General features: G+C 47.3%; 1 protein-coding gene and 1 non-coding gene across 3 annotated transcripts in view; both read right to left on the bottom strand.

Annotated features, from left to right (window-relative positions):
• RPS6KA1 (ribosomal protein S6 kinase A1) overlaps positions 1-6,422 on the bottom strand; it is a 53,425-nt gene extending 47,003 nt beyond the window's left edge. The window contains exon 1 of one of the 2 annotated variants that reach the window (XM_045476200.1): positions 6,208-6,422. In XM_045476200.1, coding sequence (XP_045332156.1) covers positions 6,208-6,258 — 51 coding nt within the window. In that variant the 5' untranslated portion in view covers positions 6,259-6,422. The remainder of the gene's footprint in view (positions 1-6,207) is intronic. The other variant, XM_045476197.1, reaches the window with a different exon arrangement.
• A 19,475-nt stretch (positions 6,423-25,897) lies between these two features.
• On the bottom strand, positions 25,898-25,999 carry LOC123600184. The gene has a single exon (XR_006713557.1). It is a non-coding gene; the product is annotated as a U6 spliceosomal RNA (small nuclear RNA).
• Between the last annotated feature and the right edge of the window lie 317 nt (positions 26,000-26,316).

Below are 26,316 nucleotides of genomic sequence, written 5' to 3'. Positions count from 1 at the left end.
CGGGTAGGTCTGCTTTTTATTGCTATCACCATGCCTTGGCAACTCTACACAACGTTGGTGATAAAATCCTCCCTCCTGAAGAGATCTTTCTGTCAGTCTAAGTTCTAAATAATTGCTGTGCTTATTACGAGTTTTAAGAGTATACTATGTATGTAGGCTTCAGATTAGTACATTTACGTTACCTCATCTTTGAGAAATAATCTATATTACGTGAAAGCTAAGTTGGAGAGCTCCCAACTACACAACTGGGCCCCAACAGATGCCTTCAATTGGCAAGTTCATAGCAGGTCAGAGTCATTGGGGCTCACCTCAGGAGCCCCCCCATCCCTGTGTGCAAACAGCAGATGTGAAGCCAACAGTGGTGGAACAGTGATTGTAAAAACAAAGGAACGAAACTCGAGTGACCACAATTCTCTCGCTCTGTGCAAATCCTCCTCTGAACCCTGCCCGGCTGCCTCCTTTGGAGGCACTTCATGGGCAATGTGTGTGCATGTTCCTTTTTGTAAAAAACAAAAAAACTTTCTGTACCTAAAAACTATTGGTCCATTACTTTTTTTCTTTTGTGTTGTAATTTTTATTTATTTATTTTTTAAGCCTTCATCAGTCTGAGTGTGTAATACGAAGTCCATAAAAGGAAATTTTTACTGTGTTTCTCTTCTGGTCATTATTGTTTGTTTTGTTTTAATTTTTCTTCATGTTTTATTTATTTTTGAGAGAGAGAGAGAGAGAGAGAGACAGTGCTCGAGTGGGGAAGGGGCAGAGAGGGAGAAGGAGACACAAAAGGGGAAGCAGACTCCAGGCTCTGAACTGTCAGCACAGAGCCTGAAGCAGGGCTCAAACCCATGAACTGGGAGATCATATCCTGAGCTGAAGTCGGATGCTTAACTGACTGAGCCACCCAGGCACCCTATTATTTGTTTTATTTCATGATTATTATTGAAGATAATTCTGTCATGTTGGGGTTAAAAAAATGATCCATTCTGGCTGTCAGATACATGAGCTTTACCACTGACCTGAAGACGGGACAAGGCCCACAGACAATGACATCATCTTCTCAACCATAATCATCATTATTATTTTACTGAGCACCTACTTGGTGCCAGGCCCTGTTCTAAGGTTTGACATGTATCATCCCCTTCTCTCTCTGTGTGTGTGTGTGTGTGTGTGTGTGTGTGTGTGTGTGTGTGTGTGATTCAACAAACATGTATTAATATCCTACCACATGTGAGGCACCATTGTAGGTGCTGGTAATATGTCAGTGAACAAAGTCAAATGCTTGCTGTCTCTTACCCTTGAACCACTGGGCCTGGCGGTGGGATAGGTTTTCTCCTTGTGTGCCATCTCACTTTAAAAATGAAGACAGGATGGGGCACCTGGGTGGCTTAGTTGGTTGAGTGTCCGACATTGGCTCAGGTCATGATCTCATGGTTCGTGAGTTCGAGCCCCACATCAGGCTCTGGGCTGACAGCTCAGAGCCTGGAGCCTGCTTCCAATTCTGTGTCTCCCTCTCTCTCTGCCCCTTCCCCGCTTGAGCTCTGTCTCTCTTTCTCTCAAAAATAAACATTAAAAACAATTTATTTTAAATATTGGGTCTCTTAATTGTTGAGTTTTTTTTTTTGGTGTCCCCCTTAAAGTTTGTACCCAAGGTGATTCCTCATTAACTTTACCCTATTCCCATCTTTGCTCATCTCGCCCTCACAGCAATTGAGTGAAGACGGTGCAATAACCCTCCCCATCTTACGGATAAGAAAAGTGAGGCACAGAGAGGCTAAATGATTTGTTCAAGGACACACAGATATTAAATGGTGGGACTGGCACACGAACATCTCTTACCGTAGAGCCCATGTTCTTAACCCTGCTTTACATCTCTGTTTGGTCCACCCAGGTTGCTGAATAACTCCAATAACTTGCCATAGCTTTAATTTAAAGTTAAAAATATAGCTTTCCAGCCTTTTTAAAAGTCTGGCAACCTGGGCTCACATTCGTGTTTTGTAACCATCAGCAGGGGGAGTGGCAGCCCTTCTGAAATAAGGCAAGCTCATTAGATAGCCACAGCCCCCACCAAACGCTATTGTCTCAGCTTCTCTCCCACTTCACTCTCTGTTTACCAGCCTGCTCCTGGGGACATCTGGAGTGGGACCCCTGATCTAGCCATTTCACAAGTGGAGGAATCCATGCTCCAGCGAGGAAGAGGCTTACCCAACTCAACATTGCACTTTTAGGACAAAGCTGGGCTCCAAGCCACGCCTCACACAGCCCCTCAGTGACAGGAGACAATTCGTGAGTGACTTTACATTTAAGGGAAGTTCAGAAAGGGAGCTCCTAGACTCAGATCCGGCTACCACTCCTTTCCTGAGCACCTCCCAATGGCTGGCACTGAGGTGGGCGTGCGCATGTCCACACACATGACTCCCAGCAACTCTGGCAGGTTGACCTTGATAATGTCCATCTTGCAGAAGAGAAACTGTGGCTTGGGAGGTCAAGTGACTTTCTCAGGATCTCACTGCAAGTTTGTGGCAGACCTGCCTAACTTCAGTTCACTAGCTCTTGACAGAAGACCAGAGGAACTTACTTCCTGCTCCCTCCCTGCAGCCCCCTCTCTCACTCTTGCTGAGATTTTCTTGGGCTGAGGCTGTAATCACCCTGACTAAATTTACTCTCTTCCAAGCGGATGTTACCACGGAGCCCCTGAGAAGCAAGCCTGAGTCGTCAAAAACACCTGCTATATGGGGGCACCTGATTGGCTCAGTTGGTAGAGCATGCAACTCTTGATCTTGGGGTCATGGGTTCGAGCCTCACATTGGACATAGAGTTTACTTTAAAATTTTCTTTTAATTAAACCTTTTTTTTTTTTTTTTTTTTTTTAAGACCTGCTAGGGGCGCTTGGGTGGCTCAGTTGGTTGAGCGTCCAACTTCAGTTCAGGTCATGATCTCACAGTTCGTGGATTCCAGCCTTGTGTCAGGCTCTGTGCTGACAGCTCAGGGCCTGGAGCCTGCTTTGGATTCTGTAGCTCCCTCTTTCTCTCTCTGCCCCTCCGCTGTTCACGTTCTGTCTCTCCTTCAAAAATAAATATTTTTTAAAAAGTTAAAAAAAAAAAAAAAAAAGACCTGCGATATGCCAGGCATGTGTTAGATGCTTTTCACAAGGCTTATATTCCCTTCTTTGTGTTTATCTGCATCCTCCAAGCTTCCTACAATGAATACATTTTACTTCCGGTACAAGGAGTTGCTTGATCTAGGCCTGGAAATGATTCTACTAAAGATTTGGAGAAGTTAGAGATCAGAATCCCCAGTTTGCAATTAAGGAAACCGAGACTCAGAGGGATTGCCCAAGGTCACACAGGTTAACAAGTGATGGAATCATGATGCTGTCGGAGTCCAAGGCCTGGGCTCTTTCCACGCCACTGTTCTGCCTGCCTTTTTTTCCACACTTTGTTCCACAAAGGAGTTCAGGCAAATTATAAACATACATAAGAGAAACCAAGCATTTATCCTGTCTTGTATAAACTGTATTTCAGGAATATCAAATAATGAATGAAGAAAATTTCTTTAGGGAAGAATTCCAAGTAATGAATGCAAAAAGGAATGACAGACTTAGAGAATTACCTTTTGGGGGCACCTGGCTGGCTCAGGAGGTGGGGCAGAGCATGCAACTCTTAATCTTGGGGTGGTGAGTTTAAGCCCCACATTGGGTCTAGTAGAGATTACTTAAAAATAAATAAAAGCTTTAAAAATATATTTTAAAAAATAAAATTACCTCTTTGTACCATTTAATGAAATGCTGGATCATAAGTGGATGCTCAAACTAATAGATTAAACGTTGATGGGGAATTTTGTAATGAAGAGAGCAGGCCAAGAGCCCTGACTGACAGATCAGTCAGTAACAACGTTTTAACTAAATATTATGTGCCTCCAGATGTGCCTCAATAATAAGTACACAGCACAAGGGTGCCTGGGTGCTCAGTCAGTTAAGCATCTGACTTCAGCTCAGGTCATTATATCCCTGTCCATGGGTTTGAGCCCCGCGTCGGGCTCTGTGCTGACAGCACAGAGCCTGGAGCCTGCTTGGATTCTGTGTCTCCCTCTCTTTTTACCCTGCCCCCACTCGTGCTCTGTCTCTCTCCATCTCTCAAAAATGAATAAACGTTAAAAAACTTTTAAATGTAATAAGTACACAGCACCATTGCCAATAAGTTATTCCTGCCAAAACCATTAAACCTAATATAATCAAGCCACTAGAGCTAACTGTTAGTTTACTGGAATACAAGTGACAGAAGAACAAGTTAAACTACACCATCAGGAAGCAATCAGCCAAATCTTCTGTGACTTGGGAAACATTATAGGACAAATGCGCTGGGGTTTTTTTGTTTGTTTGTTTTTACAAATAAATAGCATTTTTTTAAAAAAGGGAAAGAAAGGTGGAACTGTTGCAGATTAAAAATTACTTCAGAGATATATATCAGCAAATGAAGTGCGAGGGGCACCTGGGTGGCTCAGTTGGTTGAGTGTCCAACTTCAGCTCTGGTCATGATCTCACGATTCATGAATTCGAGCCCTGCATCGGGCTCTGTGCTCACAGTTCAGAGCCTGGAGCCTGCTTTGGATTCTGTGTCTCCCTCTCTCTGTCCCCCCCCCCCCCCCCCCCCGCCATGTTCTGTCTCTCTCTCTCTCAAAAAATAAACATTAAAAAAAAATTTTTTTTAACACAAAAAACAAACAAGCAAAAAATGGAATGTGTGACCCTTATTTGAATCCTGATTGGAACAAATCAACTATTAAAGTTTGAATATGAACTAGGCATTAAGTGACTTTAGGGAATTCATATTAGCTTTGTTAGCTATGATAGTTATGTTTGCAAAAGCCCTATCTGTTAAAGATATATGCTAAAATAATTTGGGTGAAGTGATATGATGTTTGGGATTTGCTTTATAATACTCCAGACAGAGGGAAAAGCAAGGAGGTAATTGAAACAAAACTGGCAAGATACTGATAATTACTGAAGATGGGTGATAGGTACATAACAATTCATTTTATTCTATTTTTATGTATGTTTGAAGTGTTCCATAATAGAGACGTTTTTTTAAAGGCTAAAAGCAAATAATTAAGAAAATTGGGACAAAGAGAAAAGACAGATGAAGAAATAGAGAAGTTCTGAGCTTTTTAGCAGCCAAAGCAGAGAGAGAAACAAGAGTCATGCTAGCCAAGTATTGAGAAAGGCAACCTCTTGCCTGCAGTCCTTCGATCCCCACTCAGGCTCCATAAGAACGGGCCATAGGACTGGAACACTTCCTAACTAAGAGATAAAGAGCCCACACAACTTGTTCTGGGTTTATCACCTTGTGTGGGATTATCTTTCCTTGTCTTAAGTGCAGTGAATATTTTTTTGTCTCTTCTTAGAGTGTGCACATCATATGGCGACTGGCCAACTGCACTGCTCTGTCTGTTCTCTGGAAGGGGACAAGCCCCTTCCACCACTGCACGAGAAGAGTGAGCATAGGCAAATTGCCCTGTGTCCACCGCTGGGAGAGATCCGCTGGCCATACGGGACTAATGCCCCAGATTGAAGGTGATCTCACTCTATCTCTTCGCTATGTGAGTGAAGCATTGTTCCATCCAATGCTTGACTGCATGCGTTTACTTTGGTGACTCAAATACCAAGACTCAATGGGTTAGAGGGTTTAGAGTTCTCCCCTGGGATTCATAACAGGTGCACAGTACTCTGCTCTCTTGGGGTTGAGAACTGGTGCCACGTACTTTGGTCGACACCAAGAGATTTAGAAAACCACCAATCCAGCACAGTTTCTTACAATAAAAAAGATTCCAGTGGTGGCAAAATTGCCACTTAACATGGCCTACCAACCAGGTCATCAGTAGGGGGGCCGGTCACCTGTCCAGACTTTGGCTACAATGAGGGACTTGCAAAGGGGTGGGCCTTAGAGAATGAGGGAAATGGAGAAAGACAGGGGACAGGGGAGAGGCGGGGTATTCCAAGTGGAGGGCACACAGAGAGCAAGGGCAGACATGCAATTCCATTTTTGTAAAAGAAAAAAATATCATACAAAATGCATGTGAACCCAAATAAAGCTGGACTTGATTGTTCCCTCCTCACCCAAAAGAAATTGATCCAACTCCAAAAAGCAGTCAGAAAACAAAAGTCTTCACCAAAGGTCTGCAGAGGACATTGCAAAGGAATTACACATCACATACCTCACAGCAAGACAGCCTTTCAGAATCTCCAAAATCTCTCTTCCTCAACATTCCACGCTATCAGAGTAGCTCCCCAAACCTCTTCTTTCTTCCTTTTTCTTTTTTCCACATTCCTGACCACCCAAATTCTGCCAGCTCACTCCCTTCCCATCTCCCAGGAGCAGCTTTTCCTCAGTGGGATGGGAGGAAATTTCACGAGGTTGCTCCACTCTTTTGCTTAGGTCTGTTCCTCTCTCTGCCCTCCTTACAAAGACTCCTTAGAACTAAGTCTGGGAAGGAGGAAAAGCCATGAATATTTACATGCAACTATTTTTGTCCTGTTGCATAGAAAAAAGGTTGGAAGGAAATTCACCCAAATGTGAACAGAGACCAGCAGAGCCTTGGAACCAGATAAAGTTGGGCCCAGGTCCTGGCTCTGCTGCTTCGTAGCTGTGTGACCTTGGGAAAGCCTCACTGGAGATATTTCTGCAACCCTCAGATTGCTGTTCTGTGAATTACTCACATGGTATCTGGCATATAGTAATTTTTCCGTAAAGTGTAGCTTACAAAGTAAAGGCGTTATTTCTACCTGGTAGGAATATGGGGAACTTCATTTTATCTTTATCACTATTTCTTTTGCCTTTGTCGCTACTTTTTCAAAATTTAACTTTTACTTATTTTAATATTTATTTATTTTCAAGAGGGGAGACAGAGCGTGAGCTGGGCAGGGGCAGAGAGAGGAAGACACAGGATCAGAAGCAGGCTCCAGGTTCTGAGCTGTCAGCACAGAGCCCTATGCGGGGCTTGAACTCACAGACCGCGAGATCATGACTTGAACCCAAGTCGGATGCTTAACCGACTGAGCCACTCAGGCATCCCATATTTTTAAAAAATTTTAAATGAGCACATATTTGTAACTTACAAAACACCATCAAGATTATTATTAACATAGGGCGCCTGGTTGGCTCATTCGGTTAAGGGTCAGACTTTGGCTCGGGTCATGATTTCCCGGATTTCCAGACCGTCGTCGTGGACATGACTCCAAGACTCTCCGCACCGCAGTCCTCTCTCAGTGCGGTGAGCTCCAGCCACTACTCGGTTGGCAAGAAGGGGTTAACGACAGCACCCTGTCTTCAGCCCTCAAAGTCCACCCTAGCCAAAGTCCTCTTTTGCAAGGGCTGGAACAGAAAGGAGCCAGGTTGCTCCTTCCTTCCTCCCGATGGGGACCGCTCAATACCTCCGCTATGGGGGGTAAGATTTGCGGGAGCCGTGAAGAAGTCTGGGAGAAGAGAAGGCCCTGGGGCTTGTGGCCCCGGAGACTTCCGTCCTCCCTGAATCTTGTTGAAATTGAAGAAGGGGGAGGGCTCTGAAGGTACAGCTGGGCGTCGCTGGGTTCTCAGGGTAGGGCCCGCCCCTCAGCGTGTGGAGGGAGGGAGCCGCTAAGTCCTCAAACACTTGGGGGACATGCCTGAGCAGTTCCTGCAATGCAGGGGAAATGAGTGCGATGACACACCGGGGGGCCCTTATCAGCGGGCTCTATAAAACCCTCGCCTCCAGATCTAGCCCCCAGATTGAGTCCCAGGATATCCTGGCTGTTTCCAAGAACCCGGCCCGGAAAGTGGGTGGGGTTCCTGCCTCCTCCACTCCCCCTTCTGGCCCTTCTTGCATTTGGGCCCCAAATCCAGTCCATCCCCACCGCCAGCCCATTCACCTCCCAGTTCTACTCTACCGCGCGCTCCCTCAAATCACCACGGGTGCCAGCCCCGCCCGGGGCAGACCTCTGCCCCGCCCCCCAGTCCTGCACCTCCCCCCACAACCCCGCGCCTCATTTCCGCATAGTTCCCGCTCCCGGCACTCCGCGCGCGCCTCGCGGACTCCGAGGTCCGCTGGAACCTAAGCCCGCGGATCCCGCCCCGAGACCCCGCCCCCTACCAAGGCCCCGCCCCTCCACGTGCCCGCGCGTGCTCCGTCAGGTTCTCTGGCCTGCAAGGCGACCCCTTTGGAAGTCAATCCTTGTGTCTGTCAGTCCTCAGAGCCCCCGTTCGGCTGGTTGAGAAGGAGGGCGTTCTGAGAAGCTCGGAGAATATGCATGCCCGAGGCGGAAGCAGAGGGTGGAGTTGACCGAGGTCAGGGCGGTGAAGGCCGCAGAGCTCGAGCCCACGCCCACCTCCTTTCCTCCGGCCGGCTCAGTTGGGCCCGGCAGGCACGGGGCCCGGGTCTGAGCATGGATTGGCTTGGTCCCCGCCAGGTGCGCTGAGCGAGTTGGCAGCGAGGCGGGGCGGAACCCGGAACGCGGGTCAGGGTGGAGGGCGAGTCACGTGAGCCGGGAATGTCCGATCAAGGATATGGAACCCAGAGCCCTAAGGGAGGTATAGACGTGAGCTCAGGCCCAGCGGCTCTCTCATCGTGAATGCGGTGACCTGCCCTGGCGGGGATGGGGAATCGGGCCCAGGAGGCCCTACTGATGGGGCGCTGCCTCTCCAGCGCCTCCCAGGTATGGAGGAGCTCGGCTCTGCGCTGCCACCGTGTGGCCGCAGGGAGCAGCGCCCGCCTAGCACGCGGAGAGGACTCCAGGCTGAGAAAACAGACCCTGCTGACCAAGGAGCAGGCCGCCGTCGGGGGGAGACCGGCTTTCGACACCCCGCCCGTCTCAGAACCGGTTTCTGGGAATGGGGTTGAGGTTGCCTTGGCCGTCCTTCTTTCGGCCACTGTGAATCCGGATCAGGACCTCGTGGGACTTGGGTGTGGATACCCCGAGCCCGCCCCCATCCTGCTCACCGAGTATTTGTGAGGAAGAGCAGGATCCCTCCCAAAGGCAGCAATGCCACCAACAACCAACCAGCTTTTCCTAAGCGCCTGCTATGTGAAAGACACACAAAAATAAATAATTAAAATAAGTAGAGGGGCGCCTCCGTGGCTCGTTCGGTTAAGCCTCCGACCCTTGATCTTGGGTCAGGTCATGAGCTCAGGGTTTGTGAAACAGCCCAGCGTGGGGCTCTCTGTGCTGCCGGTAGAAGCCTGCTTGGGATTCGCTCTCTTACTCTCTCTGCTCCTCCCCTGCTCTTGTGTGCTCTCTCTCTCCTTCACAAAATAAATAAACATTAAAAAAATAATAAGTAGAGAAAGCCCTCTCAAATTCGTGGCTCTCCATTCTCACGAAAATGAACAGGTAACATTTAAGGAGGGCTTGCGGTGTGCTATGCCCTTACTGAGTACTTGTATATGCATGAGGACATGAAAATCTCACCACAGCCCTGTAAGGCTAAGCTATTTAACAGATGTTCCTATTTAACAGATGAGGAGTTTGGGGTTCAGAGAGGTCAAGTAATTTGTCCAAAGTCACACAGCTAGCTAACGTTTGAATTTCTGAGTCTTGGCTTTTTAAAAACAATTTTTTAATGTTTATTTGTTTCTGAGAGAGAGAGAGAGACAGCGCAAGTGGGGGAGGGACAGAGAGGGAGACACAGAATCCAAAGCAAGCTCCAGGCTCTGAGCTGTCAGCACAGAGCCCAACATGGGACTCGAACTCATGGATTGTGAGATCACGACCTGAGCCAAGATCAAGTCAGACGCTTAAGTAACTGAGCCACCCAGGGGCCCGCCCCCCATATTCTTTTTTAGGCAAAAATTAGACATACACATGGTTTAAAGAGATTAACAAGTATTAATAAGGTTTTCTATGAAAACAGAAGGCAGCCCATCACACTCTTCCCCCATTTCTACTTTCCCTGAGGCACCTATTTTCAATTCTTTCAGCTGACTGTATTTTACATTTATCTCCATTATCTCTTAAGTAGCATGCTTGTTTTGCCTTTTTTTGGTGTTTCAGTTTTAAAGCACTATCTCTTGATTTTCTACCAAGGAAGACAAAGTTTTAACTCTTTCGCCATCACGTGCCTCACCATACACATAATCCCACCTCCCCAAACGGCCAACATTTTGGTCGGTTCAGTAATCCCTGTGTACGTTAGTATATGTAAGCTATGATTACTTTCCCTTTTCGTACAACTTGCCGTTCTCCCCAGTTAATAATTGTCCTGTTTTGTCACTTGCTTAAGTTTTTATGTATCCCACTCTCCACCAGTTATCTAAATCTCTTCCCAAAATGTTCACACACATCAGGTGCCTCAGGTTGGTATCCCTGGGGGCGGACAGGGAGATAGAGATGTTTATTTGGGATGGGAAAGCTGGGAAAGGAAGTGGGCGGAAGCAGGATTGGGCAGAGGGATATGTGGGACTTTGGTGAGGCCTGGTAAAGCCTCCCCCAAACTGGCAAGGAGCTTTGGAGCAAGTGTTGCCCGTCAGAGTGTCCCAAGCCCGGCTGAAATGGTCAGGCCCTTAGACCCTGCGAGGCTCAGTCACATCGTGGGGGCTGCCCCAGGGAAGAATGCTGTCTTGGGCAAGGCTGCTCTGCATCTGGGGCTGACCCTGAAGGAGTTGACAGTTGGGAGTAGTCTGCTGTCCAAACCTCCTGCTGCTGGGCAGCAAGCCCTTCCTTGAGGTGGCCTCTGGGGACACATCTCTATCTCTGTCTACCACTTCATGTATTCTGTTAAGTCCATCTCCTTGAGGAAACTTCTCTTGAAGTCTTCCTGGAACTTTCTGTTCCAATCTGGAGTGTTGTCTCTTTACACCTGGTGAACAGTTAGCACTCTGGGCAGGGAAAGATCTGGAATTTGTAGGGTTTCAAGTTTTAAAGCTTCTGCAAGCTGGGGACTCTTCGAAAACAAGAATACGAAATTAGGTATAATTTATTTAGATTGATAAGATAAACCAATAAATCCCCGGAGCTTTGAATCCCTTAGACACTCGGGACCTTTTCTTCTGAGCTCTCATCAGGCAATCTAGCAGAAATGCTTTCTGATTACAGCTTGGCTTCTGACCACCCAGAACACTCTACAACCCCCAGCCCTCACAGGGCCCCAGGGAAGTGCAGGAACCTGGAGCTTAGGGTATAGGAGCTTCTCAGGAAGTTCTCCTCTGATCCTGAGATCTTCACAATCATCCCAGGGACTGGGCTCACCTATGTTGGGTTCTCCTGCAATCACTTCTTTCTTGATTTACTCCATCCTCTTGCTGGAACACCCATTCCAGTAGTTTCTTAGGAAAGAAAGAAATGTCACTTCTTGGGACCTTGTATATTTTGCAAATAACTTCATTTTACTTTCACCCTTAATAATATGGCTGGGTACAGAATATATTTTAAAAAAAAAACAACAACTCTTAGGGGCGCCTGGGTGGCTCAGTCGGTTAAGTGTCTGACTTTTGATTTTGGCTCAGGTTGTAATCTCACGGTTTGTAGGCTCGAGCCTCATGTTGGCCTCTGCACTGACAGCACAGAGCCTGCTTGGGATTCTCTCTCTGTCCCTCCCCAACTCATGCTTTCTCGCTTGCTCTCTCAAAATAAATAAACTTAAAACAACAACAACAACAACAACAACAACAAAAACCTTTAGAACAGGACCTAACACATAATAAGTACTATAGGAGTTTTGCTATCACTATTATAAAAAATTCTAGTTGGAGATTATTTTCTTTAAGTGTTGTTACTGAGAAGTTCAAAGGCATCCTGATTCCTGGTGCTTTGTATGGAATGTCTTTTCCACTTTGGAAGGTGTAGGATCTTCTTTTTTTCTCCAGGGTTCTGACAGGTCACAACAGTATCTTGATACTGGTCTGTTTTCATCCATGCACTGAGCACTTTGGAGATATCCTTCTTTTCTTTTTTCTTTTTATGTTTATTCATTTTTTGAGAGAGAGAGACACACCCACACAGAGCACAAGCAGGGGAGGGGCAGAGAGAGAGAGGGAGACACAGAATCCCAAACAGGCTCCAGGCTCCAAGCTCCTAGCTCCTAGCTCCCAGCTGTCAGCACAGAGCCTGATGTGGGGCTTGAACTCACAAGCTGTGAGATCATGACCTGAGCTGAAGTGAGACACTTAACCAACTGAGCCACCCAGGCGCCCCTGTTCTTTTTAAATAACATCCTGCTCTTGCTTCATGGATGCACGATATTCTCTTCTCTCTCTGAAGATATTAACAGTAGGTCTCTTTGGCCTGGTCAGATTACCTTTGAGAAAACTTTTTCTGATCCCCTGCCTGGAGAGCAAAGTCTTGGCTGCCAGCTTTCTGGGGGGGGGCCAGCTGGGAAACAGGGTTGGGGGGTGTCCAGCATTCACAGCATATACATTCATGTCACCGCCTGACTTGGGGAGGACGCTCCCGCCCTCCCCTGCACCTGCAGTTTCCCCATTCCAGTGAACCTTTTTCATCCTGTCCAGAGTAAACCTCCAGTCTTCTGCCAGGATTCAGGAAGGAACCTGACAATTCTGATTTTTTTTTCCAAGTTTTAATTTAAATTCTAGTTTATTAATATATATGGTAAAAGTGGTTTCCGGTGTAGAATTCAGTGATTCATCACTTGCATATAACACCCAGTGCTCATCACAAGTGCCCTCCTTAATGCCCATCACCCATTTAGCCCACCCCCCACCCACCTCCCTTCCAGTAGCCCTCAGTTTGTCCTCTATAGTTTTATGAGTCACTTATGGTTTGCTTTCCTCCCCTCTTTTCTCCCCCTTCCCCATGTTCCTCTGTTTTGTTTCTTAAATTCCACATATAAGTGAAATCATATATTTGTCCTTCTCTGGCAAACTTATTTCGCTTAGCATAACATACTCTAGCTCCATCCACGTCGTTGCAAATGGCAGGATTTCATTCTTTGATGGATGAGTAACATTCCATTGTGTGTATATATATATATATATATATATATATATATATACCACATCTTCTTTGTCCATTTACCAGTTGCTGGACATTTGGGCTCTTAACATAATTTGACTATGGTAGATAATGCTGCTATAAACATTGGGGTGCATTTGCCCCTTCAAATCTGCATTTTTGTATCCTTTTGTAAATAGTAGTACAATTGCTGGGTCGTAGGGTAGTTCTATCTTTAACTTTTTGAGGAAACTCCATACTGTTTCTCGGAGTATCTGTACCAGTTTGCATTCCCACCAACAGTGTAAGAGGGTTCTCCTTTCTCCACATCCTCACCAACATCTGTTGTTTTCTGTGTTGTTGATTTTAGCCATTCTGACACGTGTGAGGTGGTACCTCACTGTGGTTTTGACAATTCTGATCTTAAAACGGTTTCCAAACTCTTTTTATTTCATACCCCGCTATATTTAAACAGGTACCTGTGTGTGTGTGTGTGGGGGGGGGGTGTCTGTGATCCTTCTTCCCCACATCCAGCGTAGGCTAAGATTTCCTTGCATTTGCTGTGTAGTTATTCCCCAACCATCTGTTTTCCAACTTCCCGATGCTATGCTCTGGTCTCTTCCCTCATTCTCCTCGTCTTAGTGAGTTTGTGCCTTAAACAAAATCTCTTTACTGTAGTTTTGGTGGGGTTTTGGGAGGGCATGATGACATTAGGTCCACATGTTCAATCTGCCATAATTTTCAGAGCTTCCATTTTTCCTAAACCAGTAAGCAGGTTAATAATTACAGACTGTGAAAGCTACCGAGGGAAACAAACCTGAGGCCAAGATGAACACAGCAGGCAGGAGGACTCAGACTTAAGAAACACAGATTTGTGTCTTCAAACTACTTCCCTCGTTCCTGTGAAGAGAAGAGGCCATCCAGGAACACGTGTGCAGTCGGAGCAGGTGAGGAAGCCACCGTGAAGATCAAGGTGAATGCAGGGTGGTTTGCAATGGTGATGGCTGTAGGGCTGGAAGGAGCCATTTGGGACAGGTGCCATGAGGGGAGACACCGCGTCTGTTTTGTGCCCTGCTGTGTGCATGTCCAGAGCTTACCAATGTCCCTAGCTACCAGAGACACTTTATAAAATGTTTGTAAATGGACACAGTGGGGTGAGGGGGAGGTGAGGAAGGGAGGAGATGAGGACTAGCAGGTTTCTCCTGCTAGTGTAGACCTTGCTAGTGTAGACCTTGGAGGCCAACTATGGGCTGTGCAGTGTGTGGCCAAAGGGAGCCACAGAAGATGTGGGAGCAGGGGAATGACCGGGTGAGAGTGGGTCTCTACCTGCACACAGGACCAGTGTCACCATGCACCTTCCCCTTCCGGCCTGTTTTCCTTTACACCCTTTCTACTCTGATCACTCCTGCTGCTGCCTGACACATCCTCTCCCCAGCCTCACCTCTTCTGGCCACTCCTCACCTGCCCCTCCCCCCTCCCCCTTCTCCCCATCCCCATTGGCCCCAGTCTGATCCTTCAACCATATTCTTTTTCTGCAGACTCTTACCTCAGTCTGCAATTGTGGCCATTGGTGGGATCCCGTTTAATGTCAGATTCCCCCATAGAAGGTGAGTTTGCAAGGGAGGGAATCTGCCTCTTTCGCTTGTCATTGTGTCCCTAGCACTAGGACTGGGCCTGGCATGCAGAAGTGGGCTCGGCAAATTTTTATTTTTATTTATTTATTTATTTTTTAATTTTTTTTTCAACGTTTATTTATTTTTGGGACAGAGAGAGACAGAGCATGAACGGGGGAGGGGCAGAGAGAGAGGGAGACACAGAATCGGAAACAGGCTCTAGGCTCTGAGCCATCAGCCCAGAGCCTGACGCGGGGCTCGAACTCACGGACCGCGAGATCGTGACCTGGCTGAAGTCGGACGCTTAACCGACTGCGCCACCCAGGCGCCCCGACAAATTTTTAAAAAAATTGTTCTGGTGTCTTATTGAGATACAATCGATTAGAACGTCGGATTGGTTTTAAGTGTACAACATAATGATTCCATACTTATATATATTACAAAATGATCGGGACACCTGGGTGGCTCGGTTAAGTGTCTGACTTCGGCTCAGGTCGTGATCTCACAGTTCGTGAGTTTAAGCCCCGCACTGGGCTGTGTGCTGACAGTTCAGAGCCAGAAGCCTGCTTCCGATTCTGTGTCTCCCTCCCTCTCTGCCCTTCCCCCATTCGTACTTTGACTCTCTCTCTCTCTCTCAAAATAAGTAAACATAAAAAAGAAAAAATGATCACAATAAGTCTAATTAACACCCATCACCACAACAGTTACAGTTTTGTTTTATTTTTTTGTGATGACAACTTTTACCATGTACTCTCTTGGCAACTTTCAAATGTACAGTACATTATCGTTAACTATAGTCACCTGCTGTACGAATAATTATTGAAAGAACCAGATGAAAACAGGTGTCATCTTGCAGAGATGGTGGGACAGAGAGGTTGAAGGGGAGACCGTAGACAAGGTATGTGACCTGGGAGGGAGAGGATACAGCCTGTGCACAGGCGAGGGACAGAAGTCCTGAGAGAGGAAGTGATAGGTCTCAGGGCCTGGTAGGGCTTCCGTTGAATGAAGCCATCCCTGAGCCATTGCTTGGCGCTGGGCCCTGGGCCTGCCCCCGAGCTCTGCAGTCTTGGGGGTGTGTGAGTGTCTGTTTGACTCTGGAGTGAAACAAGCTGTGAGCCGTGCTATGGGCAGGTCACACCTGGTGAGGGCATCAGGGAGGGCTTCCTGGAGGAGGATGCCCTGGAAATGGATTTTGAAAGCCGTGGGGGACACAGCCTGGATGGGGAGGAGTGATTTGAAGGCCGCCAAGGTTCTGAATCTGATGAGTGGTTGACTAGTGGGGCCACAGGCAGAGGCAAGGGACATGGGTTTCAGATACACTGATCAGTCTAGGGTGTTGGAGGATGCTCAAGGACCTGTGAGGGGCCAGAGTGAGAGGCAGGGTGTGGCACGCACCTCAGGCTCACTCCAGGCCACCGAGGACACCAGGCCGTGATGGTCCCATTCCCCACCTTACTCTCAGCCTCTCCCCGGGTGGCCTGCCCTCATCTTCACTCAGGAGTTTCTTCCCCTCACTTCAGCTCCCCTGAAAGTCCTCTAGGAATTTTTTGTGCTGGGCACTTTTCCAGACCTCTCTCTTATCCCCTTGTATTTGGTCATATACCCCAAATTTTAAGGATAGGTGAACTGGGGCACTGGGCTGGCTCAGTTGGTAGAACATGCAATTCTTGATCTTGGGGTTGTGAGTTTGAGCCCCACATTGGGTGTACAGATTCACTTAAAAATAAATAAACAGGGGCGTCCAGGTGGTTCAGTCGGTTAATAGTCCGACTTCTGCTCAGGTCACGATCTCAGTTTGTGAGTTTGAGCCCCGCGTCAGGCTCTGTGCTGACAGCTCAGAGCCTGGAGCCTGCTTCAGATTCTGTGTCTCCTTCTCTCTCTGCCCAGTTATGTTCTCTCTCTCAAAAATAAATAAATAAGCATTTAAAACAAACAAACAGGGGGCGCCTGGGTGGCGCAGTCGGTTGGGCGTCCGACTTCAGCCAGGTCACGATCTCGCGGTCCATGGGTTCGAGCCCCGCGTCGGGCTCTGGGCTGATGGCTCAGAGCCTGGAGCCTGTTTCCAATTCTGTGTCTCCCTCTCTCTCTGCCCCTCCCCCGTTCATGCTCTGTCTCTCTCTGTCCCAAAAATAAATAAACGTTGAAAAAAAAAAAATTTTTAAACAAACAAACAGGGGTGCCTGGGTGGCTCAGTAGGTTAAGCATCTGACTTCAGCTCAGGTCATGATCTCACTGCTCATGAGTTCGAGCCCCGTGTCAGGCTCTGTGCTGACAACTCAGAGCCTGGAGCCTGCTTCCGATTCTGTCTCCGTCTCTCTGCCCCTCCTCTGCTCGCTCTCTCTCTGTCTCTCTGTCTCTCTCTCAAATATAAAAATAAAACAAAGTAATTTTAAAACAAACAAAAAAACAAACAAGGTATAACTGAGCTCACAGAGGAGAAGTGACTGCCCACAATCAGTAGAACTGATCTGGGAGTTAAATCTGGGTCTGCCGATTCTGAAGCCTGCTCTCCTCATTGCACCCTAAAAGCCAGGCAGGCAGGAAGCCTTGGGGATTAAGGGTGCTTCTCATAGCCAAAGCTCTGGGTGCCCTGTGTGTGTGTGTGTGGGGGGGGGGGTCATATTGTACTACACAGAAGAAGTAAGAGCTTGAGTAAGAGCATAGACCTAAGGGCCAGAGTGCTTGGGTTCCAGTAAGATCTGCTGCCTCCTATACCTCAATTTTGCCTTCTGCAAAATGGGATGATAATAGTACTTACCTTATTTGAGTATAGGTAAGTGTTATTATCTCCTTTCCTGAACTCCCTCTGCCTAGTGGGGGTCTGCTGTTTCTCATACTCTGGTTGGTGGTATCACCAGGGAGTGGGGGTTTCCTCTCTGCTCTAGCCTGGAGCAGGAGGAAGGATACTTTCTTATCTCCATTTTATTAATGAGGAAGCCAGGCCTCAGAGAGGTCATACAGTCAGGGACAGAGCCAGGATTAGAAACTGGACCTGCCCAAACCCCAAGCCTGGCATTTTCCTGCTGCATCAGCTGTGTCCCCAGCATGTTGTTGACCCCTCTGCGGGCAGGGTGGAAATGCTTTCTTCATTAGGAGACCCAGAATGCTCTTTTTCCAGATCTAAGGTATGCATAAAACTCCTTATCTTCAGGAGTGAGGTTCAACCCCTACCACATCTCCAGTGCTGGGCCAGAGCCCTGCCCACCACTGTAGCTCAGGAGCTACTGACAGACCTACCCCCAGCCCCATCCCAGTGGACCCTGGGGATGTCCAGACATGGGCAGTCAGGGCACAGAAGTCAGGCCCAAGCTGATAAGAAGAGTGGACCATGGGTTTAAATTCAGCTCTGTCACAAATTTACCAGGTGACTAGGCTAGATCATTTCATCTCCCTGAGCCCCATGTCATTCAGCTGTAAAATGGGTGAAATAAAACATCTCATTAGGGCTCTTGCAAGATTGTTGTCTTGAGGTTGGTGCCAGTAGGCGCTCAGTACATGTGTGTTGAGTGACCCAGCTGACTGATCAGATGCATATAAAAGGTTTGTTAGCACAGGGCCTGGCTCGGAAATGGTGGCCTCTGAGGATCGGCTTCTTGGTACCTGGCCCTGTCCTGTGCTGCCCCTTACGTGCAGCCTCCTCTCCAGTCCTTTTGTCCTACCTTGTGTGGGTCCTCAGCCTGCCAGGCCACCCCGCACCCCCAAACCCTGTTTGTGGTCTCTTTCCAGACAACCCTTCCCCCAGCTTCTGAACTTGACAGCTCGGAGCCTGGAGCCTGCTTCGGATTCTGTGTCTCCCACTCTCTCTCCGCCCCTCGCCCAGTTGCAGGCCCTGCACATCTCTGATCCTGCTTATGACCTCAGACCTAAAGCTTGTCTCTTTTGGTTCCTACATAGCCCGCAGTGGTAAAGACCAGGTTGAATAACTTACAATACATTAATACCATACAATACCGGGTATCCATGGTTGTACAGGATGGTTGCACCTGTGGATGCACTCAGAATGCTTGAATTCAGATCCCACCTTGACCTCTTATTTGCTCTGAGACTTTGGGGAAGTTATTTAACTTTTCTCTCCCCCAGTTTCCTCATTTATAAAATGGGATAATAATAGTATGGGCCTGATAAAGTTATAAGAAATTAGCAAGCCAGCATGGAAGTTTGATAAGAGTGGGATTTGGGTGTGTTTTGTTCATTGCTGTATCACCAGTGCCTAGCCCAGTGCCTGACACATATATGCTATTCAACAAGTATTTGTTGAACAAATCTATGGAATAGTGAGATCATGCATATAAAATAGCACTAGTGTCTGATAGAAATACAGTGCAAGCCACTTATAATTTTGAGATTTCTAGTAGCCATGTTAAAAAAAAGTCAAAAGAAAAAGGTGAAATTAATTTTAATAATATATATTTTATTTATTAAAAATATTTTAATGTTTATTTATTTTTGAGAGACAGGAGTGTGAGTGGGGGAGGGGCAGAGGGGGGGGGGTACACAGAATCCGAAGCAGGCTCCAGGCTCCAAGCTGTCCGCACAGAGCCCGACGCGGGGCTTGAACTCAGACCGCAAGATCATGACCTGAGCCAAAGTTGGACGCTTAACCGACTGAGCCACCCAGGTGCCCCAATAATATATATTTTAACATAATGTATCCAAAATATCATTGCAACATGAAATCAATATAAAAATTATTACTGAGATTTTTTTAAAGCAGTCTCTATGCCCAACATTGGCTTAATTTCACGACTCTGAGATCAAGAGTCACATGCTCTACTCACTGAGCTAGCCAGGCACCTCTGAGATGTTTTGTTCTTTTTTTTTTTCCTACGAAGTCTTTTTTTCTTTTTAATTAATTTATTTTTTTTAATATATGAAATTTATTGTCAAATTGGTTTCCATACAACACCCAGTGCTCATCCCAAAAGATGCCCTCTTCAATACCCGTCACCCCCCCCCCCCCCCCCATCAACCCTCAGTTTGTTCTCAGTTTTTAAGAGTCTCTTATGCTTTGGCTCTCTCCCACTCCTACGAAGTCTTTAAAATCCGGTGTGTATTTACTATAGCACATTTCAGCTACATAACAATAATATCGTAAAGCCATGTCCTACCAAAAAATAAAGCTGTATTTAACAGACAAATATTTTTGTTTTTAAACTTAAAATAATTAAATAAAATTTGGGGCACCTGGGTAGCTCAGTTGGTTAAGTGTCTGACTTCAGCTCAGGTCATGATCTCACAGTTCCTGAGTTCGAGCCCCCAATCGGGCTCTCTGCTATCAGCACAGAGCCCACTTTGGATCCTTTGTCCCCTTTTCTCTGTGCCCCTCCCCCACTTGTGCTCTCTCTCTCTCAAAAATAAACGTTAAATAAATAAATAAGATAATTAAGTAAACTTAAAATTTGGGTCCTCCGTAGTACCAGCCACATTTCAAGGGCTCAGGAACCTCCTGTGGTTAGTGGCTACCAGATTGCAGACAGCACAGATACGAAGTGCCCGGGGGCACAAGTTCCCAATGAAGTTCAGCTATTCTTATTAGTGATCTGGAAGATATCTGTACTTTGGGTTGAGTGAAACAAGAAAGTCACTGAGCACTGTGTACAACATGATTTCACTTGTGCAAACATAGAAACCCCCCGCCCCCAAACTATTTATATATGTTAAATATGTAACCCAGATGTTAACAGAAGTCTCCTCCCCTTATGGGAGCTCCAACCCCAATCCATGAGAGCAGCAGGAAAAAATGAAATGTGCCACAGATGCCTGCTCAGGAGAGTGGGCCCAGAACAATGGGAGGCCTTTGTGTTAGCTCCAAGAGGAGTCTGATGGAGGAGCTGGGGGACTGAATTGCTTGGGTTGGGAAGGGAGGAGGATTTTAATTTCCCCAGTCAGGGAAGAACGGGTAAGGGCCAAGGTGGTGCAATGCATGGGGCAAAGGGCCAGGGAGCACCCCTCCCCGGGAAGGAGGATGGCTGAAAGGATATGAACCCATCACAGAGATGATGCTTAAAATTGTTTGCTACCTTGGGTACAGTGTGAATGCTTCGGGGACCCTCGAGCCCTCTGTGAAGTCTTTTCGACTGACCAATGTCTGTGTGCATGAGTTTTAGGGTAGAATCCAGAAAGAAGCTGAGCTTTTCATCTGGGTCAGGGAAAAGAAGTAAGGGCAGAAGCAAAGACCAGGGACTGAGGAGACCAGACACATAAGGGTCCCCTTCTTTTTCCCCAATGCCATTCTTGGGACTCAGAGAGGTGACTTTCAGCCTCCCATGATTCATGGAGGTGGAGGTGGGAGCCCAGCTCAGTTTGCCCGCTATATCTCAGAGGCAAAGAGGCCTCAGAAGACATCTGGACTCCTCTGTGTTTGTAAATGCCCAGGAAAAAGCCTGGAAGGGTCCACATCAACATGACTGTGGGTGCCTTTGGGAGGAGAGTGGGTTTGGAGAGGTGAAGAAGATTTTCACATTCGCCCTCTATATGTCTGTATTGAGTTGTTTCAAAAAATGTTTTCATAGCAAGCGGGCAAGACCTTTATGTTTAGAAGGAAAGGAAAACACCGCCCCCGCACCTTCCTCCCAGCCCACCCAAGGAGTACCTGGCTAGTGTGGAAAATTGAGAATGTGCAGGCAGGTAAGTAGGAATACGAAGCAGAAGTCATGAACTCACTGCCTAGCAGTGACCACTCTCCCAGTCGCTGCTGAAACTCTGGGGAAATGTCTGGCTTCTGGGCTGGCCCTCTGCAGTGCAGGCCCTATCAGGTCTCACCATTTTGCCCCAGCCCCAGAGTAACCAGAGATCAGAGTAGCCAAAAAGGTTGTTTTAGGGCCCAGGGCTGTGAGGGGTCTTAGCCTTGTGCCTGAAGTGCCCTGGTGGAAAATGGGGCCTTTGCTTTGGCATGGGGCAAGCCGTGGGCCTTGGATGGGTCTCAGTTCAATTTGGGGGCTATGCTGGGAACACGGGAGCCCCCCTGTGGTACTGAGAACCCTGCCTTCTCGTGGTGAAGAGGTCAGGAGTTTGGCCAACTTACTGTGAGCAAGTTACTTAGCCATTATGGGCTTCAGTGTTCTTTTGTGTGAAATGTCATGAGGGTTCAAAATGAGATAATGTATGCCGTACAATTAGCACAAAGAAACTTGGGTAAGAATAAGGATATTCTAAGAACCAGTCTTTGCTCAGCTAAACCCTGTAGCCCTCATGAAGGAGGTGAGAGGGGATGAAGATTTTTCCTGTTAAACGTAGGGAAATCGGGGATGGGATCCCAAGGGCCAGTGTTCTGTCTGGTTGGAGCAGAAAGAGACAGTTATCCGAGTCCCTGTCTTGGGGCAGTGGCAACTTCCAGAAGTTGAGTGGTAGAACATGGTGGGTAGTGGGGTGGCAGTTGGCAGCTTTAAGGGCTGGGGCATATCGTGGGGATCAGACCAGTGTGGAGGCAGGGGTGGCTTCTAGTCTCCATTCTGCCATTGGCGTGGTCCAGGGCACGCCACGGGGCCTCAGAATGGTGTGGAGGTTTCTAGTGCAGCCTTCCTTCAGGCTCAGCCCATCCAAGTTCAGATCAGGTGTAGTCGCTTGCCAACTATGTGATTCGGGGCAAGTTACTTAACACTCCGGTGCTTCAATTCTCCCATCTGTAAAATGGGAGCCACGACGACACTAACTTGTGAGAAGGAAACGTGATAAGTCAAATAAATTACTTAGAGGGGCGCCAGGCTTATCGTGAGGGCCTGTTAACGAGGCAGACCTGCTGGTATTTCCTGTCTGTGTTGTGGATGTGGCAAGTGACCCCTGGGGGTTCTTTCTGGTTTTGGAAGTCCTCCTCTCTCATGTCTGACCCAGCTTCTTAGAGGGCAGTGTAAGGCCAGCCCCTTTCTGTTCAGTTGTACCTGCAGCCCTGAGGAATGACAAAGCTCTTGAATCACTGAGAACAGGGTCCTCGACCCTCGGCATTTTGTGTGGGAAAATGAAGGGAGTGTTTCTTCCGTGGTCAGTCAGTAATGCTTCAACTTTTCAGTCCAGGGCCCTGTGCGGACTCTGATGGTTTCCATTCACATTTTCAAGCCCAATTCATTAATTCACACAGCAAATACTATCTGAGTATTTGCAGAACAGAGTCATGGTTCACAGAGTGGGCCCTAGAGCCAGACGGGCCTGGACTGGACTCCTGGCTGGGCCACACTGGGTCTCCAAGGCCCTGTGTCTTCACTTGTAGAATGGAGAAATTAATTCCCACTCCTAAGTTAATGTGAGGATAAAGCCACACCATCTACTGAGTCATCGGGGGCTGTTTTTAGCTGCAAGTAACAGATCACCTGGCAAAACCAATAAGGGCGTTTCATTCTCTCACGTGTCTGGATTGGGTAGTTCTAGACTCGGCTGGGCAGCTGTCTCAGGTTCTTTTTGCTCTGCCATCTTCAGTGTATTAACCTGATGATCCCAAAGTGGCTGCTGCAACCCCAAGCTTCATGTTCTCGCACAACACAGTCAAGCAGGAAGGCGGGGGTGGGGGCGGCAACAGGCCTTCTCCTCCAGAAACTCCTTTCCTTCCTCAATCTTTCTCCAACTTTGGTGGGTGCAAGAATCATCTGAACAGCTTTTAAAGCCAGAGTCCTGGGCCCCTTCTCCAGAGATTCTCACTCCGTGAGTCTGGGGCAGGGCTCAAGAACTGCCCGCTAACAAGTTCACAGGGATGCTGAGGCACTGGTCCCAGAATTATTGGTGCCTTGCGTCTTACCCTGGTGCTAACTTTGGCCCTCAAGAGAGAAGAGGCTGAAGAAGGGGTTAAAATGCTGGTACTTTATTTGGAAGGTGCAAGCCCAGGGAGCCGAAGGCGAGGAAGGGAAGAGGCAAAGCAATGAGATGTGGTGCATTATGTCCTGGTTACTACTTCTCAACAAGCTGCAAAGAGACATGGTAGGTCACTCAGCAAGTGGATTAATTGGTACAAAGACTTTTCTGGAAAAGTGAAAGGAGAACTTTTGGAGAAAAGGAAGAAGCAGTTAGCCTAGTTCCCTCCCTTTCCATCCACCATTTCCTATTTTTCAACGTTTATCTCTGGGGAGCTAACGTCTCCACAGTTCTGGACTGAATTAGCCACTTGGCTGCCTCTGAGGAAGCCAGATCTCATGTCCCTAGGAGTGGTTTTTCAACCAAGTGTGAAAATGGAGGTGTGACTTAATGCAGGTGGGGCCCAAATGAGAGCACTAAAGACGCAGTTGAGGAATCTACGGGAACCCATAGGATTTGTGTCATTCATTGCAGGTAGGTGGCAACTTGGGTCCAAAGCAGATTTTAAAAATTGAGCCAAGAGAATACATTGATGGATTGATAATGGAGTGTGCGGGAGAGGGAGAAATTAAAGGTTTGGTGGATGATGGTGTTTACTTAGATGGGGAAAGCTTGAGGGGAAGTTACTTTGCTAGGAAAATTAATTTTTTGCCCATGTTAAATTGGTGAAGTCTATTAAGTGGTCTAACTCTGGATCTGAGGGGTAAGGTTCTATCTGGAGATCAGAATTTGAGTTACTGCCACATGCATGGTATCTAAAGTCAGAATACTGGTTTTGGACACCGAAGAAAAGAGACTGGGTGAAAAGAGACAGGAGTAGGGCACCTGGGTGGCTTAGTCGGTTGAGTATCAGACTCTTGATTTTGGCTCAGGTCATGATCCCAGGGTCATGGGATCGAGTCCCATGTCAGTCTCTACACTGAGCATGAAGCCTGCTTAAGATTCTCTCTCTCTCTCCCTCCCTCTCTGCCTCTGCTCCTCTCCCTTGCCCTCTCAAAAAAAAGAAGAAAACAGAAAGGCAGAAACTTTGGCAAGATACACACCATTGGTGGCCTGTTTAATAGATGGTGGGGGCAAAAGCCTCCTTATCTGGGTGGGTGGAGGAGAGAATGGAGGGTTGGAAATGGTGATGGAGAATATGCTTCTTTGGGGAGCTTTGCTGTAAAGGGGAGAAAAGAAATGGGGTGGTGGCTCAAGAGAGCCAAAGGAAGATGCTTTCAAGGTGTTTGCAGGTAGGAATGACCCAGCAGAGAAGAAATGGATAAGGCCAGAGAGACAGGGGACAACTGCACGTGGGTTTAGTCTCAGAACGGAGAGGGATGGGTCCAGATCACAGGTTGAAGGCTTGGACTTAGAGAAGAGAGAGGGTCCCCCCAGAGTAGGAGGGGATGTGGGGTGTGGCCACACTACACTGTAGGTAGTAGAGGAAGAGGAAGACGAAGTCACTCCGTTCTGACTGTGTTGTCTAGAACTGAAGTTTGAAGGGAAGTCATCGAAGAGGGTGTTGGAGACGGGAGAGAAGATGAAGGTGGGAAGTAGGTTATCCGAGCGAAGAAAGGGGAGTGTTTCAGGGACACGTAACAGGAGAGCTTGGCGGCGCCGAGGGCCCACTTGAAGTGCGGTCCTACCCATGGTGTGAGTCGGGTTAGCCTGGCGGTGGGTGCTCTGCAGTGTTGAGCTGTGTGGGTGCGGGTGCCGGTGAGGTGCCGTGAGTGTGAAGAAGAGGAGGGAGCAGAGCGTGGCTTCGAGCCAGGCAATGAAATCTGAGCTGAGTCAGAAGGAGGAGAGGTGAGAGAAGAGGTGGCTGGTGGGGAAAAGGCGAAGAGGTAGGGTCAGTGAGGCTGGAAGCAGTGACTGTTATTCTATAAAGGCAGTAATAATATAAAGTTAACCACTGGATGAAAACACCCAAATCAAACAGCTAAAAGAAAAACAAAAAGAGAAAAAATAATAGACAACGTAAGGACTATATATAAAAGACAAGGAATACATGTAAATATAACGCGAAACAGTATGATGGGTAGAGGCCAAACATAGTTACCATTTTGCGTTGCTGTGTAAGAACTGAGGAATGTCCACGTCTCTCCAGCACACACTGTTGAGTGAATAAGGAGGGTGGAGAAATGTATTGTATGCTGTCTTTATAGAAAAAAGGGGAACTATGCCATACTTATCTGTTTAAATTTTTAAAAAGATGGGAATGATTAAATCGAACATAACAGGCCACTAAATGGGAAGGGAGGGCGTAAAGTGGAGGACAGAGGAATAGAAATTAGACTTTGAATCGATCTTGTTTTGTAGATTAGACTTGGAACTATGTCAATAGTTTACATAATTAAACTGAAATTCTTTTTTTAATTCTGTAAGGAAATGCGAGTTGACATTTTCTCATTTCTGAGATCTGTAGAAAGGACGTATTTGCATATAGAATTTCCAGGTGTAACTCAGCTTTGCTCACATGTCACAAAAGGCTTTACAGGAATATTCTCACAGTGAGATATCACATTTTCATTATTCAGGGCCACACGTTGTACTTTGACTCTCATCATGTCCCCCGAGTTAACCCACAAAGGGTGGCAGGACGCTGGAGAGCTGCCCGAAGTATGGAAGCTTTACGAATTTGCGTGTCATCCTTGGGCAGGGGCCGTGCTAGTCCCCTCGGTAGCGTTCCAATTCTAGTATATGCTGCCACTGAAGCAAGTGCAAGAAACTCTTAAGAAATGGAAAACTAAAACAGGGAGGTTAATGTAAATGCGTAATCCAGTTAGTGGCAAGCCACACAGAGAGGAACTATAGCAAGTTTAATTTTTTTTAATGTTTATTTATTTTTGAGAGAGAGAGAGAGAAAGAGAGAGAGAACGAGCGGGGGAAGGACAGAGACAGAGGGAGACACAGAATCCGAAGCAGGTGCCAGGCTCCGAGCCCGACACGGGGCTCGAACTCACGAACTGTGAGATCGTGACCTGAGCTGAAGGTGGACACTTAACCTATTGAGCCCCCCAGGGGCTCCAAGTA

This window comes from Leopardus geoffroyi, chromosome C1 (genome assembly GCF_018350155.1).
Source record: "Leopardus geoffroyi isolate Oge1 chromosome C1, O.geoffroyi_Oge1_pat1.0, whole genome shotgun sequence".
Lineage (NCBI taxonomy): Eukaryota > Metazoa > Chordata > Mammalia > Carnivora > Felidae > Leopardus > Leopardus geoffroyi.
Note: the sequence above shows the minus strand (reverse complement) of the source record. Positions and strands in the feature narration are given on the sequence as shown.